The sequence below is a fragment of the Schistocerca nitens genome, chromosome 2 (genome assembly GCF_023898315.1).
Source record: "Schistocerca nitens isolate TAMUIC-IGC-003100 chromosome 2, iqSchNite1.1, whole genome shotgun sequence".
NCBI classification, from domain to species: domain Eukaryota; kingdom Metazoa; phylum Arthropoda; class Insecta; order Orthoptera; family Acrididae; genus Schistocerca; species Schistocerca nitens.
The window spans coordinates 278807472-278824337 of record NC_064615.1 but is presented as its reverse complement, the minus strand read 5'-3'; the positions used below and the strand labels follow the sequence as shown (position 1 = coordinate 278824337).

Below are 16866 nucleotides of genomic sequence, written 5' to 3'. Positions count from 1 at the left end.
ATACACTCCTGGAAATGGAAAAAAGAACACATTGACACCGGTGTGTCAGACCCACCATACTTGCTCCGGACACTGCGAGAGGGCTGTACAAGCAATGATCACACGCACGGCACAGCGGACACACCAGGAACCGCGGTGTTGGCCGTCGAATGGCGCTAGCTGCGCAGCATTTGTGCACCGCCGCCGTCAGTGTCAGCCAGTTTGCCGTGGCATACGGAGCTCCATCGCAGTCTTTAACACTGGTAGCATGCCGCGACAGCGTGGACGTGAACCGTATGTGCAGTTGACGGACTATGAGCGAGGGCGTATAGTGGGCATGCGGGAGGCCGGGTGCACGTACCGCCGAATTGCTCAACACGTGGGGCGTGAGGTCTCCACAGTACATCGATGTTGTCGCCAGTGGTCGGCGGAAGGTGCACGTGCCCGTCGACCTGGGACCGGACCGCAGCGACGCACGGATGCACGCCAAGACCGTAGGATCCTACGCAGTGCCGTAGGGGACCGCACCGCCACTTCCCAGCAAATTAGGGACACTGTTGCTCCTGGGGTATCGGCGAGGACCATTCGCAACCGTATCCATGAAGCTGGGCTACGGTCCCGCACACCGTTAGGCCGTCTTCCGCTCACGCCCCAACATCGTGCAGCCCGCCTCCAGTGGTGTCGCGACAGGCGTGAATGGAGGGACGAATGGAGACGTGTCGTCTTCAGCGATGAGAGTCGCTTCTGCCTTGGTGCGAATGATGGTCGTATGCGTGTTTGGCGCCGTGCAGGTGAGCGCCACAATCAGGACTGCATACGACCGAGGCACACAGGGCCAACACCCAGCCTCATGGTGTGGGGAGCGATCTCCTACACTGGCCGTACACCACTGGTGATCGTCGAGGGGACACTGAATAGTGCACGGTACATCCAAACCGTCATCGAACCCATCGTTCTACCATTCCATTCCTTGCTGTTCCAACAGGACAATGCACGTCCGCATGTATCCCGTGCCACCCAACGTGCTCTAGAAGGTGTAAGTCAACTACCCTGGCCAGCAAGATCTCCGGATCTGTCCCCCATTGAGCATGTTTGGGACTGGATGAAGCGTCGTCTCACGCGGTCTGTACGTCCAGCACGAACGCTGGTCCAACTGAGGCACCAGGTGGAAATGGCATGGCAAGCCGTTCCACAGGACTACATCCAGCATCTCTACGATCTTCTCCATGGGAGAATAGCAGCCTGCATTGCTGCGAAAGGTGGATATACACTGTACTAGTGCCGACATTGTGCATGCTCTGTTGCCTGTGTCTATGTGCCTGTGGTTCTGTCAGTGTGATCATGTGATGTATCTGACCCCAGGAATGTGTCAATAAAGTTTCCCCTTCCTGGGACAATGAATTCACGGTGTTCTTATTTCAATTTCCAGGAGTGTATATCCACATACATGTAGGCATCCTGGAGGCTCGAAAACTGTACAAAACGTCCAATGGGAACTGTGGGCCAACGCAGTAAATGTATCTGCAGTGAGATGAGATCAAGGAAAGGAGAAAGGATCCTTTATTGCTTTTGGACGTAAAATAATTAAAAAATGTAACTCTGCCAGTGGATGCGTAAGGATAAGACTGAAAAAGAGCAAGTGATTGTATACACACATACGACAAATAAAGTTTACCATAGCTAGAAAGCATTATTTTACTACTGGAGATAGTTTGAGTTTAAAGGCTCAAGAGGTACTCTGTCATATATGACTCGTAAACAGATAATCTAACGTAACAAACAATAAAAATGAAGAAAGACTTATAAAATGGTTGACAAAAGTTGTTTGCTGAAGCAGCAAAATGATACGACTTAAAAGCGACACGATGTACAATAAAACAATTGTCAGTTTATAATCTAGCACCATGACCACTTTTCAATATCGGATAATACTAAGGCATATTGGCACACGTACAAATTTTGAGACTATATTTTGTTTAAATGTTTTTTTTCCATTTCTGTAAGCAAAACATAAACTTGCTGCATCATTGTTCAGTTTTTTCGTAAACAGCACTTGAAATTCGCCAGTAAGATCGAAATTAATCCATTGTACGGATTTCAGTAAACACGTGAAAGTCACGAGTGAGGTAGAAACTTTACGATGTGTTTCCAGAAATTTATTGCTGTGGTACGCCACTCCAAGAAAATTTTGGGAAAATACCACCAGACACACACCTATTTTTGCAATATTTTAAATCATAGATAATACAAACAATTACTTTTTTAAGTTGTAAAGTGTATCTGATTTCACATTGTCAGATACTTTTAAAGTATTTAATATAGTTAGATTGATTAAACTATGTAGATCCTCAGAAGATGCAAATATATATATAAGTTAATGAGCTGGAACTGTTTTAGTGTGTCAGAAAGCGTATAAAATGCATTCCCCAAAAATTTTTTTCTGAATTTTGACAGTATATCTGAGAACTTGTTCTGCAAAGTTTCATTCATGTAATTTCACGTCGGTGTCTCCTTCTGAAATTTTGATTTGTTTTTCTTCCAATAGGTGTTCTCATGGGCATTGGTAACATGATCTGTGTGACTCCAGGATTTTTGTCCGCTGCAGTTGTTGGTGCATTGACATACAAAAATGTGAGTTATACAATTCTGGCTAACATTTGATAACTCCAGGTACCTGACATTTAATGATGTTTTTGAAACTTAGATTTCGCTGTTTAGTAAACGTGTGTCTACATCGTAATGTGTTTGACAATTTCACAGCTAAGGGGAAAATATGTATAATGCAAATTGTAACTCGCTTCTTTAACTGTACAGTGTAAATGAATTAAGATAGTATCAGTGTTCGATGTTCATTTCTGAGAAACCAGTCATTGTGTTTCGAGAATACAGTTTAATATATATTAGTGTTCAGAATTAAGAAAACCAACCCACACTTGTACACACACACACAAACACACACACACACACACACACACACACACACACACACACACACACACAGCTCTTTCATTAATTGTAGAACTCATTAACATCTTTAGATAACGTATCAGTTTTACGCCTTTTTGTAATTCAATTGATTAGTGTGTAAGGTATGTGATGCGTCTCAAACAGCCTCTCCATACAAATGCCAACCTCACCTTCACGAGTTGCAGCCAAGGATTGCTGCACGGTACACCCTGTTACCACTAACGAGGATATGGCGACCGAGTATCTCCCGGAATAAGGAGACACCCTCTACCAAGCGAAACGGCCTCCTAGGAGGGCGGATGAGCAGGTAGAGGCAGGGCACTCTCTTGTCCTTGGGATGGGAAACTGTCCCTAAAGGCGGAAGAGCCACATGATGGCCAACGGCATAGAATGAAGAAGGCAAGGAGAAACCACTTCATTAAAGATCTAATTAGATTTCTCAAGTATCAGCAGCCATAATATGAATATGAAACAAGCTCTAGTAAAAATGCAATCCGGAGTAATAGCCCCTCATTTGGATCTCCGGGAGGGGACTACCAGAGATCTCGTTTCAACAGTTCATAGGAAGAAAGGAAATAAAAAGAGCTATAGTAGAATTGGAACGTGGAACGTCCGCACCTTACTGCAGATGGGGAAGCTCGAAAACCTTAAGCAAGAAATGAAGAAAATGAAGTTGGATATACTAGGAGTGTCTGAAATGAGATGGCCTAACTGCGGAGATTTCTGGAGTGATGAGTACAGGATAATTCACACAGGAACGATAGAAGATAGACCTGGAGCAGGTGGGGTTGGAGTAGTTTTGAGTCGAAAATTGGGGCAGAGAGTGAAGGGATATATACAATATGGAGGAAGGATAATACTTGTCAGTCTGGATACCAAACCTACAGAGACGGTTGTGATGCAGGTCTATATGCCTACCACAAACCAGGAGGATGAGGAAGTTGAAGCTGTATATGAAGAGTTAAATGGAGCCTTGAGAGGAATCAAAGGAGAAACAAATTTAATAATCATGGGAGACTGGAACGCAATAGTAGGAGATAAAGAGGTACAGCCAGCTGTTGGACGCTACGGCCTTGGTAAGAGGAATGATAGAGGAGACCGACTTATAGAATTTTGTAACAGGAATCAACTGATAATATCGAACACGTGGTTTCAACATCACCCTCGTAGAAGATACACCTGGAAGTCACCAGGGGATAGAGAACGATACCAAATTGATTACATTCTAGTCAAAAATAGATTTAGAAATCAACTAAAAGACTCTAGAGCATACGCAAGCCCAGATATTGTGAGTGATCACAACATGGTTGTTGCGGAATGCCGACTCAAGTTCAAATGCATAAGGAAGAAAATAGGAAATGGAAAACTGGATATAGGGAAGCTTGGAAACCGTGAGACGCAGAAGGAGTTCCAAGAAAGGGCTAAGGATCTAATTCAACAGCATCCTATAGAGAATGTAGAACAACATTGGGAAAATATGAGAGATGGCCTAATAAAAGCAGCTGAAGAGATAATTGGAAAACAAAAACCTGAAAAGAGGAAGGAGTGGATAACTGATGAAATAATACTTATGTTTGAGGAAAGAAGGAAGCTCAAAAATAATGAAACGGAAGAAGGGAAAACGGCATACCGAGTGCTTAGGAACAAAATCAACAGGAAGTTGAAGCAAGTAAAAGAAAGATTCCTTGAAGACAGATGCAAAGAAGTTGAAGACCTTCTGAAGAAAGGGAACCTTGAATTAGCATACAAAACAGTGAAACGCTTCTTCTCAGGAGGACAAAGGATTAGATGTAATGCCCTAATAAGAGAGGATAATAAGATGGTGTATAATCATGAAGATATAGCACTTGCGTGGAAGGAATACCTAGAGAAATTATATGGAGGCAACGTACAAGATGACATGATTGAAAGTGAGGACGAAGTAGATAAAGATGAACTAGGAGACAGCATACTAAGGTCTGAATTTGATCAGGCAATACAGGCACTTAAGCACGGAAAAGCACCAGGAATTGACTCATTGCCTGCAGAAATCATCAAAGCAGCTGGAACAGAAATAAAAGATAAATTGTATAAATTAATCTGCCAAATATATGATACTGGAGAGCTGCCTGAGGACTTCAAAAAGTGTATTATTGTTCCATTACCAAAGAAAATGCCAGCAAAATCGTGTGCACAATACAGAACCCTCAGCCTAACATCACATGCATCAAAAATTTTGACGACCATCCTCCTCAGAAGAATTGAAGGGAATGTGGAATGCATGCTCACAGAAGACCAGTTTGGCTTTAGAAGAGGGAGAGGTACGCGAGAAGCCATTATGGCCCTAAGGCTCATAATAGAAAAAAGAATGGAAAAAGGAAAGGACACCTACATAGCATTTGTTGACCTCGAAAAGGCCTTTGATAAGGTTGAATGGAAAAAACTATTCCAGATATTGAGGGAAACTGGAGCTAAGTACAAGGACAGGTGAACGATATGGAACTTATACAAAGAAGAGGTGGCAATAGTGAGATGTGGGGAACATCAACAACAAGCAAAAATTAAACAGGGTGTCAGACAGGGATGTGCACTCTCCCCTGTCCTCTTTAATATGTACATACAGAAAGCAATGGACGAGGTCAGAGAAAAGTTAGGACAAGCTAATGGAATCAGGATCCAGGGAAAAATAGTTGATATGCTGCGTTTTGCGGATGACATTGCTGTCCTAGCGGAAAATGAGGAAGAATTACAAGTAGTGTTGGAGGAAATGGAAAACACTCTTGCTACACGGTACAACATGAAAATTAATAAGTCAAAAACAAAAATCTTAGTTGCAAGCAAACAAAATAATCAAGCAATTACGAATATAAGGCTGAATGGAGAGAAGCTGAAAGAAATACAAGACTTTGTCTACTTGGGAAGCAGAATAACATCAGATGGTCGTAGTAGGAAAGATGTAATAAGTAGAATAAATCAGGCAAAGACTGCATTTTATAAAAGGAAAGGACTCCTCACATCAAATATGATAAGTCTGGCGTTAAGGAAGCGGTTAATAAAGACCTTTGTTGGGAGTGTGCTTCTCTACGGCAGCGAAACCTGGACACTTGGAGAGGACGAAAGAAGAAGGATTGAAGGATTCGAAATGTGGTGTCTGCGAAGGATGTTAAAAATTCCATGGACGGCCAGGATGACAAATGAAGAAGTCCTGCAGAGAGCGGAGGAAGTTCCAGTTCTCTGGAAGACGGTCAAGAAGAGGAGAGGTATATGGATGGGACACATTCTGAGACATGAAAGTCTTCTCCACACTATAATGGAAGGCCTTGTGGAGGGCAAAAGGGCAAGAGGCAGACCTAGAAGAAAGTACATAAGCCAGATAATGCAGGACCTAGGATGCGGAAGTTTCACGGAATTGAAGAGGCTGGCCGACAATCGCACTGAATGGAGAGCTGCTGCAAATCAATCTTAGGATTGGCAACTTAAGAAGAAGAATTGATTAGTACCGATGCCCAGAGGAAGTCTCTATTGAACGTGTGTTTTATTTTATTTTTAAGTGCCATTTTTGATCAACCAATTCTGCTCTCTACTCCTTCACTGCCTTGCATGAAAATATACGTTTAGCCTTGTGTTGTGAGGAATTTCTACTCTGCCTTCTTGGAGAAGGGCAATGAACATACGTTACATTTCGTGAGATAATATCGGGATGGACATACTAAAAATCTGGTCAGAAGGAACTCCGACACATTCCTATGTGGCCTACGTTACATGTGAGGCGTACGGAGGTGGAGAAACCAGCTTTGTCCCCGAATTTTTAGGCGGGAAGTTTCGTCACCTCTTCTTAGCTCTTGAAAGAAAATTGTAGAAGGATTTGGTATCCGTAGTTTAACAAGGACGCCAGAAGTATTCCAACGCCCTTTCCCCTGTTCTGATAGGGATACACATAGATCGTGACAATGGACTAGTCAGATAAGATTGCAAGGAGTGCAGGCGAGAAGCGGTGTCTTTCGTTGGCCGAAAGGTAGATAGCAGTGGGGATTCATAGAGGACAGTTACATATCCATGGGGTTTGTATCAAATCTGTGTAGGAGACAACAGAAGGATTATGGAAGACTTCAGAGACTGCCCTGCAGAGCTGCTTCAGTCTGCAAGCTGAAATGGTAGGAAAAAATATAAGTGGGGTTAGAGAGGAGTTTAGGCAACAATGGAATCTGTTAGCGACAAGGCATTGCCAACATCCCATCCAATCTGAGAATTCATTTCCTTAATGTACTGAGTCCGCACCATGGTGATCATTTTTACCCACCCGTTTCCCCACTGAAAAAAAAATCATACGGGACAGAATTGCTTAGCAGTTCAGCATAATTTTGTAGTCGAAATTTAATGTCACAAAGATAACAGTAATAAAAGTGTCATCTTGCTATGCAACTTGTTCGCAGTCCTATTGTAATCGTGGTTAGTAGTATCAATATGAAAGGTGGAAACATGGTTTAAGGACCAAGTAGTCGTCTCCATAAGAACTGTTTCCCCAAGAAAGTAGTTAAATCTAACTGTAAGAAACCATGCAAAAATCTTGGCTTTCTAAAGGAGTAAAAATATCTTGTAACCACAAAAGGGAACTGTATCTAACAACTAGAAAGAGTAACGGCCCAGAAACAGCCAAATATTATAAAAACTACTCTGCTACATTAAGAAAGGTTATTAAAAAGTCCAGAAGCATGTGCATCATGGCTGAGATTAATACCTCTGATAACAAAACCAAAACAATTTGGAATATTATTACAAGGGAGACAGGGCAACCACGAGTACAGGATGATGGCATCACCATCAAAGTGAATGTAAACTTAACAAACAACATGCCAGAAGTCGAAAACATTTAGAATAATCATTTTTTAAATGTAGAGAAAATATGATCTAAATGTTCGTTAGAAGAAGCAAGGCAGTTAATGGAAGAGGCCTTACCCACACCATTTGATACAATTGAAATTCCACCCACCTCTCCTGCTGAAATTAGGAAGATAATAAACTCTCTCACATGGAATTGATGGCATTTCCAGCAGGATAATAAAAGCTTGTTCCCAAGAAGTAAGTGGGATTCTTAGCCACATATGTAATAGCTCTCTGAAGCAGGGTATGTTACCAGATAGACTGAAATATGCCATTGTTCAACCACTGCACAGAAAAGGGTATACTTCTGATCTCAACAACTACCGCGCAATCTCTCTTCTGACTGCCTTACCCAAAATTTTTGAAATATAATGTATTGTAGAGTAGCTGTAAACCTTTGTAAAAATAAAGTGTTAACAAAATGTCAGGTTTCCAGATGGGTTTTTCAACGGAAAACGCTATATATACTTTCACTAATGAAATATTAAATGCTCTGAGTAACCAGAAGTCACCTGTTGGGATTTTTTGTGATCTATCAAAGGCTTTTGATTGTGTAAATCATGGAAAACTTCTAGATAAGCTCAAGTACTGTGATATGAATGGGACAGTGCTCCAATGGTTTGAATCATACCTAACTGGAAGAGTACAGAAAGCTGAAATAAGCAGTTCACATAATATGCAAAAACTGGTGATTTCTCAAACTGGGGAACAATCAAGAATGGAGTGCCGCAAGGTTCGGTCTTGGGCACTCTGCTGTTCTTAATATATATTAATGACTTGCCATCCTATATTCACGGAGATGCAAAGCTGGTACTTTTTGCCGATGATACAAGTGTAGCTATCACACCCAACAGACAAGAATTAACTGATGAAATTGTAAAAGATGTTTTTCAGAAAATAATTAAGTGGTTCTCTGCAAATGGGCTCTCATTAAACTTTGACAAAACACAGTATATACAGTTCCACACAGTAAATGGTTCAAATGGTTCAAATGGCTCTGAGCACTATGGGACTTAACTTCCGAGGTCATCAGTCCCCTAGAACTTAGAACTACTTAAACCTAACTAACCTAAGGACATCACACACATCCATGCCCGAGCCAGGATTCGAACCTGCGACCATAGCGGTCGCGCGCTTCCAGACTGTAGCGCCTAGAACCGCTCGGCCACCCCGGCCGGCACAGTAAATGGAATGACACCATTAATAAATATAGACTCCGATCAGTAGCTAAGGTAGAATATTCTAAGTTTCTAGGTGTATGCATTGATGAGGGGTTGAACTGGAAAAAACACACTGAGGATCTGCTGAAACGTTTGAGTTCAGCTACTTATGCTATTAGGGTCATCGAAAATTTTGACGATATACATCTGAGTAAATTAGCTTATCATGCCTATTTTCATTCTCTGCTTTCGTATGGTATCATATTCTGGGGTAACTCATTGAGTAAAAGAGTGTTCTTTGCACAAAAGCGTGTAATAGGAATACTTGCTGGAGCTCATCCAAGGTCATCCTGCAGACACTTATTTAAAGAGCTAGAGGTCTTCCTGTAGCCTCACGATATATATATTCACTTATGAAATTTGTTATTAACAATCCGAACGATTCAAAAGTAATAGCAGTGTACATGGTTACAACACTACGAGAAGGGATGATCTTCATTACTCAAGGTTAAATCTAACTTTGGCTCAGAAGGGGGTAAATTATGCTGCCACAAAAGTCTTTGGTCACTTACCTAATAGCATCAAAAGTCTGCCAGACAGCCATATAGCATTTAAAACGAAATTAAAAGGAATTCTTAATAGCAACTCCTTCTACTCATTAGATGAATTTTTGTATATAGTAAGTGGGTAATTTCCCCAAACCCCACAAAAAAAATTAAAAATATTCAGTGTCATGTAATATTTTGTGTAATGTAGTATCTTGTATAGACACCTTTTATTAATCTGACACGTTCCACATCATTACGAAGTGTCATATTCATGATCTATGGAACAAGTACTTATCTAATCTAATCTAATAAAGCGCTACCGACTCATACATTGCTGCGCGCCGCATTAGTTTGAGAATAATCTCTGTTACTTTCAGGGCTTAGATGATTCATGCTTTAGTTAGAGCCCATTGTGGCCACTGCTCTTACGCTGACCAACGGTTAGAACCTGAAACAGACAGAATATCTGGTATCATGAGTTTCTATTGTGGTCCTGTGGGACAAGAGCTACCAGCTGTTACTAGTTTATAGGTCATTATCGACTATAATCCCCAGATATCTTCGAAGTTTTGTATACCAGTAGTCATATGAAATGAACAAGCACCTTGCAACACCGTAAAATTAGAGTTGAATATTCGTACTAAATGACAGTAAATTTGTTCCTCCTCTCTTACCATCAGTGATTCCACACGTAAAAAACTTTGAGTGAGAAATGAGATATCCCGAAATAGGTCACGGAAGTGAGATGTATTATTTACGAAGAAGTATACCTCACTTATTTGAAAGACAACGCATACATTTTCGCGAAGTCTTTTACCTTCTGTTTTTTTTTCCTTCCTGTTGCAGGAATTTAATATCATGTTATGTGAAGTCAATGAACAACTAATATAATTTGTAATGATTCCCGGTAGTGAATAGAGTTACAGTTGTCCAGATACTAATTCAAAGGCTTTAGGGTTCCTCACAGGCTGTGGGGAGTTACCGCACAACTACTAAAACACACAATAAAAAAAAGTGTAATTCAGTGAGCGAGATTTATCCAAATTTGGATTCGTAGTTAATCTGAATTCGTAAGGCTAGCCTCATGTCGCTACAGTGTGCACCACTAAGGGCAGTAGTATCAGAGCATGTCATGCATGGGAACCGTAGTACTTCTGTTTGTTCAATATTAAGCACAATTTTATATAGAATTAAACTCATTAAATAATAGTTACTGACTCTCCTGGAAATACACAATAGGAAAACCGTCTTGAGATGCATACTTGTGGGCTGACACAATACTGTGGAATTATGTTGAAGAAATCAACAATTGTAAAGAAGAATACATGTAAGCTCGACAGAAATAGAGTTTGAATACAAAATACGCTTTCGCTGCGCCCATTTGCAGTCGGTTCATTCACTGAAAACAAAGCTGTCGTTTGAATAGTGACCGAAGACAGCACCAACAATCGGCAGGCAGGAACGTTCCGTGATAACCAAATGTCGACGTAGCTAACAATATACACACATCAAAAAAAGTTTTGCATGACCTCGGTTCCAAGAATACCGGAACCTGTACAGAAAATTGGTATAGCGATCAACATAAACATCATTTACGCCCCTTTTAGTGCTCATGAAAACTACACATTGCATGTTGTACCACCATACAGCGAGTACTTCAGAGGTGTTGGTCCAGATTGCTGTACATACCAGTATCTCTACTAACCAGTAAGACGTTCTCTTGGAAGTTCATCAAGGCACTGTTGGTCCAGATTGTTCCACTCCTCAACGGCTATTCGGCGTAGATCCCTCGGAGTGGTTGGTCGGTCATGTCGCCCATAAACAGCCTTTTTCAATCTATCCCAGGCATGTTCGTTAGGAGAACATGGTGGCCACTCTAGTCGAGCGATACCGTTATCCTGAAGGAAGTCATTCTCCAGGTGAGCACGATGGGGCGCCAATTCTTGTCCATGAAGACGAATGCCTTGCCAGTATGCTGCCGATATGGTTGCACTATCTGTCGGAGGATGGCATTCACGTATCGTATAGCCCTTACGGCGCCTTCTATTACCACCAGCGGCGTACGTCGGCCCCACATAATATCACGCCAAATCAGCAGGGAACGTCTACTTTGCTACATTCGCTGGACAGTGTGTCTAAGGCGTTCAGCCTGACCGGGCTGCCTCCAAACACGTCTCCGACGATTGTATGGTTGAAGGCACATTCGACACTTATCGGTGAAAACGTGATGCCAATCCTGAGCGGTCCATTCGGCATGTTGTTGGGTTCATCTGCACCAAGCTGCATGGTATCGTGGTTGCAAAGATGGACCTCGCAATGGACGTCGAGAGTGAGGTTGCGCATCACGCACCTATTGCGCACAGTTTGAGTAGTAACACGACGTCCTGTGACCGCACAAAAGTATTTTTCAACGTGGTGCCGTTGCTGTCAGGATTCCTCCGAGCCATAATCCGTAGGTACCTGTCATCCACTGCAGTAGTAGCCCTTGGGCGGCCTGAGCGAGGCATGTCATCGACAGTTCCTCTCTCTCTGTAACTCCTCCATGTCCAAACAACATCGCTTTGGTTCACTCCAAGACGCCTGGTCACTTCCCTTGTTAAGAGCCCTTCCTGACACGAACTAACAATACGGACGCGATCGAACTGCGGTATTGACGGTCTAGGCATGGTTCGACTTCAGACAACACGAGCCGTGTACCTCATTCCTGGCGGAATGACTGGAACTGATCGGCTGTCGGTCCCCCCCCCCCCCCCCCGTCTATTTGGGGCTGCTCATGCATGGTTTTTTACACCTTTGGGCGGGTTTAGTGACATCTCTGAACCGTCAAAAGACTGTGTCTGTCACAGTCAACATCTGTCTACAGGAGTTCTGGGAACTGGGGTGATGCAGAACTTTTTTTGATGTGTGTAGTTCAAATTGCAGTCCAGGAGAAAACCCTGTAGTATAGGGTTGTCGTCAATGGATACACCGGCGAGGTTGTTGTAAAGATTGGATGGTTCCAACAGGTGGGGCTGTGACGAGCTTATCCACGGCAACCCTTAAATGTGCCGCGGATGTTTTTGCACATAACCTGATGCCTCAGGGTACTTACTTCCAATCCGCGCCTAGTGACCTTGCTAACTGTGGACATAATTTATCGACTGATCCGCTGATGCGTCCTACAGGTTTACAAGGGGAACCGTATGTGCATTTTGCATCCTGGAGTTCACTGAATGTGAATCGGCTGCAATAAACAGTGAGTCAGTTGTAATAAATAATTCAGTGAAGAATTCATGACAGTTGTAATGGGGAAAACAACTCGGCGAAGTTGTTTACATGTTTACTGTGTAAAATTAGGTTTCGGCGTGAGTGTCATAGCAGGTCAGCATGAGTAAGACATACATAAGGAGGCTAACGAATCAGTGAAATGCAAGGAGCGTTAGCTGTGAACTTGACATTCTATGCACCATCAACTTGATGGCAAATTTCTGCAGTAATGGATTAGATGTGCTACCTTTTCAGACACTTAACTCTCTCTCTTTGCATAATAAACTGAGCTAACTCACTGTGAAATGGAGTTACGTGAATGAATGCGTATTCATTTCTCTGATACTGTTCGATTCTGAGCAGCTATGAGGAGGGGCAATTAAACAAGTAATGTCATGAGTAAGAACATTCTGTTAGTTTGTTGCACCCAATCGGACAGAAAAGTTGAACGATTGTACAATTAGTTAAAACTTGGCTAGATTATTTAGCCACTGATGCATGTACGGTGTTATTTAGCCGCTGATATGAGTATGTTTTTCTACTGTGTATTGTAATTTTTGCACATTTATATTGCGAAATGTTTAAGATAGTATGAATCTATATAAGTTATAAATTAAAGTACTCCACTGTGTTTTCCTGCCTGCCCGCACAGGCGTATTGCGCGAACTACTGCAGCGAGTTTCGCTAATAGGCATAATAATTCACGGGGGATGTTTGTGTATATGCGTATAATTTATTACCACTATGACAGAAAAGTCATCCATTCTTAAATACTGCTAGCCATGAGAAGCCATGACGGATCGCTGGTAACATTATATTTGTTTAATACTGAGGGTAAGGAAGACATATTTTAAGGAGGCTATAGTGGAAAGTCTAGGGTGGAATACAAACAATAAAACGAGTTCATAGGTCACAGTATTGATATTGTCACTCTGCACTTGCATGTCCCCTATGTGTATGTTTTGTCATTTTATTTCTAATTGAGAATTATAAAAGAACGCCAGAAAAGAAAACATTTTATACAGGTAGCACAGATCATGGACAGAGGGCTGTCAAGAGCAGATTAAGAATATGAGTGAACCCAATGGTACAGGATACATTTTGGATGACTACTACATTCTAAACGTTTCACTGTTACTTCTCCATATTATTATCCTGTTTTGAAATGAAAAGTGCCCTAAGAACAAATTTCGGAAGTTAGAGACAGACAACCCACACTAGTTTCCTGTTTCTCTTGTCAATAAGCCATATGCCAAAAGTGTTTAACTAGAGGTTGGTGAAACTTTACAGTCAGCTCTAAATTTTAAAATATTTATGATACTGAAACATCCTGCATGAATACCAAAAATGTTATCATCACAGACGACTTTTGTTCGCATACATCAAGTGCTAAGCAACAACAAGAAAATTAAAAGAGTGAGAGCTCTAATCAAGCCATCAAAATTGTATTACACATGACAGTGAAATCCTGCTTGTCCCCCTTCCCACCCCCCTCCCCCTGCTTCTTCCCCTTTACAGTCCCAGTATGTAAGTTCACGTTCCCTGCATCTAGCGAACTCTGGATGTCAATCCGTCATTAACCAGTATTAGCTAATCCCAGTCCGATACTGGTAACGTGTTTGCCTACCATGCCGCGGGCCTGCATTCGGTTCCCGGCTGGGTTGGAGATTTTCTCCGCACGTCGACTGGGTGTTGTGTTGTCCTCATCATCGTCTCATCATCACCAACGAGCAAGTCGCCTAATGTGGCGTCACCTGAAATAAGAGTTACAGCACGGCGACCAAACTTCCTTGAATGGCTCACGATCATTGCATTGAAAATTGAACAACCAAACCAAAGCTACAACCACGACCTAAACCACTTATGATTTTATGCTGACAACGAAAACCATTCTGATATCCATTCCCATTCCTCCTCGAGTGGGATTCTTCTGCCCACTTAAACTGTGTTTGTTCTGCATCACACCACAATAACCACGACACAAGGCTCGTGTACTTGTAGAAGACTTTGCGAAAGACTTGTTCCATGTATCTTTCCACTGCTTTCAATTCCACCGTTTTCACCTACACGTTCTACCCCATAGAGCAATTATGCAGGTAGTTATGTCAGTTACCATATATACTGCAATCACTGAGCATATCTTATACGGACATCACGACTGACTAGCCGAACACTGGTGTGAACAGCCACTACCAGACTATGGCCGGAAAGGGGTTGAAGCATTTATGTACAATGCATGCTACTCTCCTCACTGTTGTTGATGTAACTAGTTGTTTCAGACATCACGCAGTTAGGATCTTCACCTCCAAAGGGCAGTTTCTGTTAATTGCGTATTTGAAAACTATTCACCCAACACAACTATACTGTTAGATCTACTAACTTGTCCTTAACGTACCTCTCTGTATCCCCAGTCCTCTTCCCACGCCCTTGTTCTCAGTATAATCTCTCTGTCCACTAATTAACGTCATTCTTTAGCTTGGCCCTACTTTAATTTTTAATTCCACTATCTCACTCTATCCTGTTTGGTGTCGGGAAGGTAATGAATCAAAAGTGAAGCGCAAAGATGACAAGTAATAATTTTGAATTTTCCATTTACCAATATTTATTAAAATTAATCAACCAGTCCCCAGAAAGTCATCAAATAGGATATGTTGTGTTAGTAAGGTTTGTCTGCTATTAATCAGTTCTGGCATTAATCACATTTATGATCCACACATTTTCTGGAAAATAACTGTTTTACTTAGCTTTGATATTTTCTCCATGTACTGTAATCAAATGTGAATGTATCACTTGTGCCTCTTCCATTTCGTAGAAGGTATGTGAAGAAACTCTACATATGCTTGCCTCCATTTGAACTAGAAACAATCTCATTTCACTATTTTAATTATTTCACAATATGGACACATGGGTTTGGGAGTGTTGTAGTAAAATATTTAATTATTTATAAATAAAAGGTTTTCGTTGTTTCACACCGTACAACGAATTATTTAACAACATTCAGCTATCTGTTTTGGTGCATTTCTCATTACAATAAAAAATTTTAATGAGAATAATTGAGGAATAAGGAAGACCACTCACCGAACAGTAGATTTGTTGTCTCGTGGGTAGGAACTAGAACAACATGGCACCTCTGAATTGAATGACGACGTTTATTAGTATCGGGAAACAAACCGTCGCTTTTCGTGGACACTGGGAGTCGTATAAAAGATCTTATAAGCTTCATTTGTTTGGGCTGAATCCAACTACATATTGAAAAAACGAAATTGCCCATATATGCATAAACACTACAGAAAATGCCCATGACGACTCTTAGGGGAGACACCCTGTATATTTCCTGAGAGCAGGGCACGTATATGTAAATGTGATTTTGTGGTAACATTTCAAAACATCTTACGATTATTTTCTTAAATACTTTTAGACTGTTCCTGACGTTAAAATCCTTGCAACGAACTTCATTTAGAAATTTATGAAATTAAATTTTAGCTAACGTAAACAATAATTTGTTGCAGCAATCGTCTGAACAGTGGAAGAAAATTTTCCTTATATCAGCAGGCATCCTTTTACCTCCTGGCTTCCTACATCTTCTCAGATCGTCATCTGAAGTACAAGAGTGGAATTTCCCGAAGTCATCGGCAAAAGAATTGAAATATGATATCTCTGCAAAGGACGTCGAAGCTCAGCAACATCTGACATCAGAACATGAAACTGAAGATCATCAGGATACAGAAGAGAAACAAAACCATATACTGTGAGAAGGATTTAGATGAGGAAGTTCAGTATTATAAGGATGTTGAAATATTTTTTCAATTTTTATATACGTTGAGAAGAGAAGATTAACAGATACCGTTTGTATTGAAGCACATTTAGAAAATAAAAATTCCACTAAAACTAATTTTGTAAATTATAATTTATTCATTCACTCACACATTATGATGTGTAGTTCCCTTCATCATGCAGAGCCTTTAGAAATGTGGGATAAAGTTGAAAAGTACTTGTTTTTTACGATTTACAGTCGCATATGTCGTCATAGATGTCTGAGGCTATCAACGACAAAACTTAAAAAAGATTTAACTGTTGACAGGTCCTGGCCTGTATATCAGTGTCTT

General features: G+C 41.3%; 1 protein-coding gene across 2 annotated transcripts in view; it reads left to right on the top strand.

Annotated features, from left to right (window-relative positions):
• LOC126234366 (sialin-like) overlaps positions 1-16586 on the top strand; it is a 72312-nt gene extending 55726 nt beyond the window's left edge. For both annotated transcript variants that reach the window (XM_049943054.1, XM_049943053.1), the window contains 2 exons: positions 2525-2610; positions 16270-16586. In XM_049943054.1, coding sequence (XP_049799011.1) covers positions 2525-2610; positions 16270-16512 — 329 coding nt within the window. In that variant the 3' untranslated portion in view covers positions 16513-16586. The remainder of the gene's footprint in view (positions 1-2524; positions 2611-16269) is intronic.
• The last annotated feature ends 280 nt before the right edge of the window (positions 16587-16866 follow it).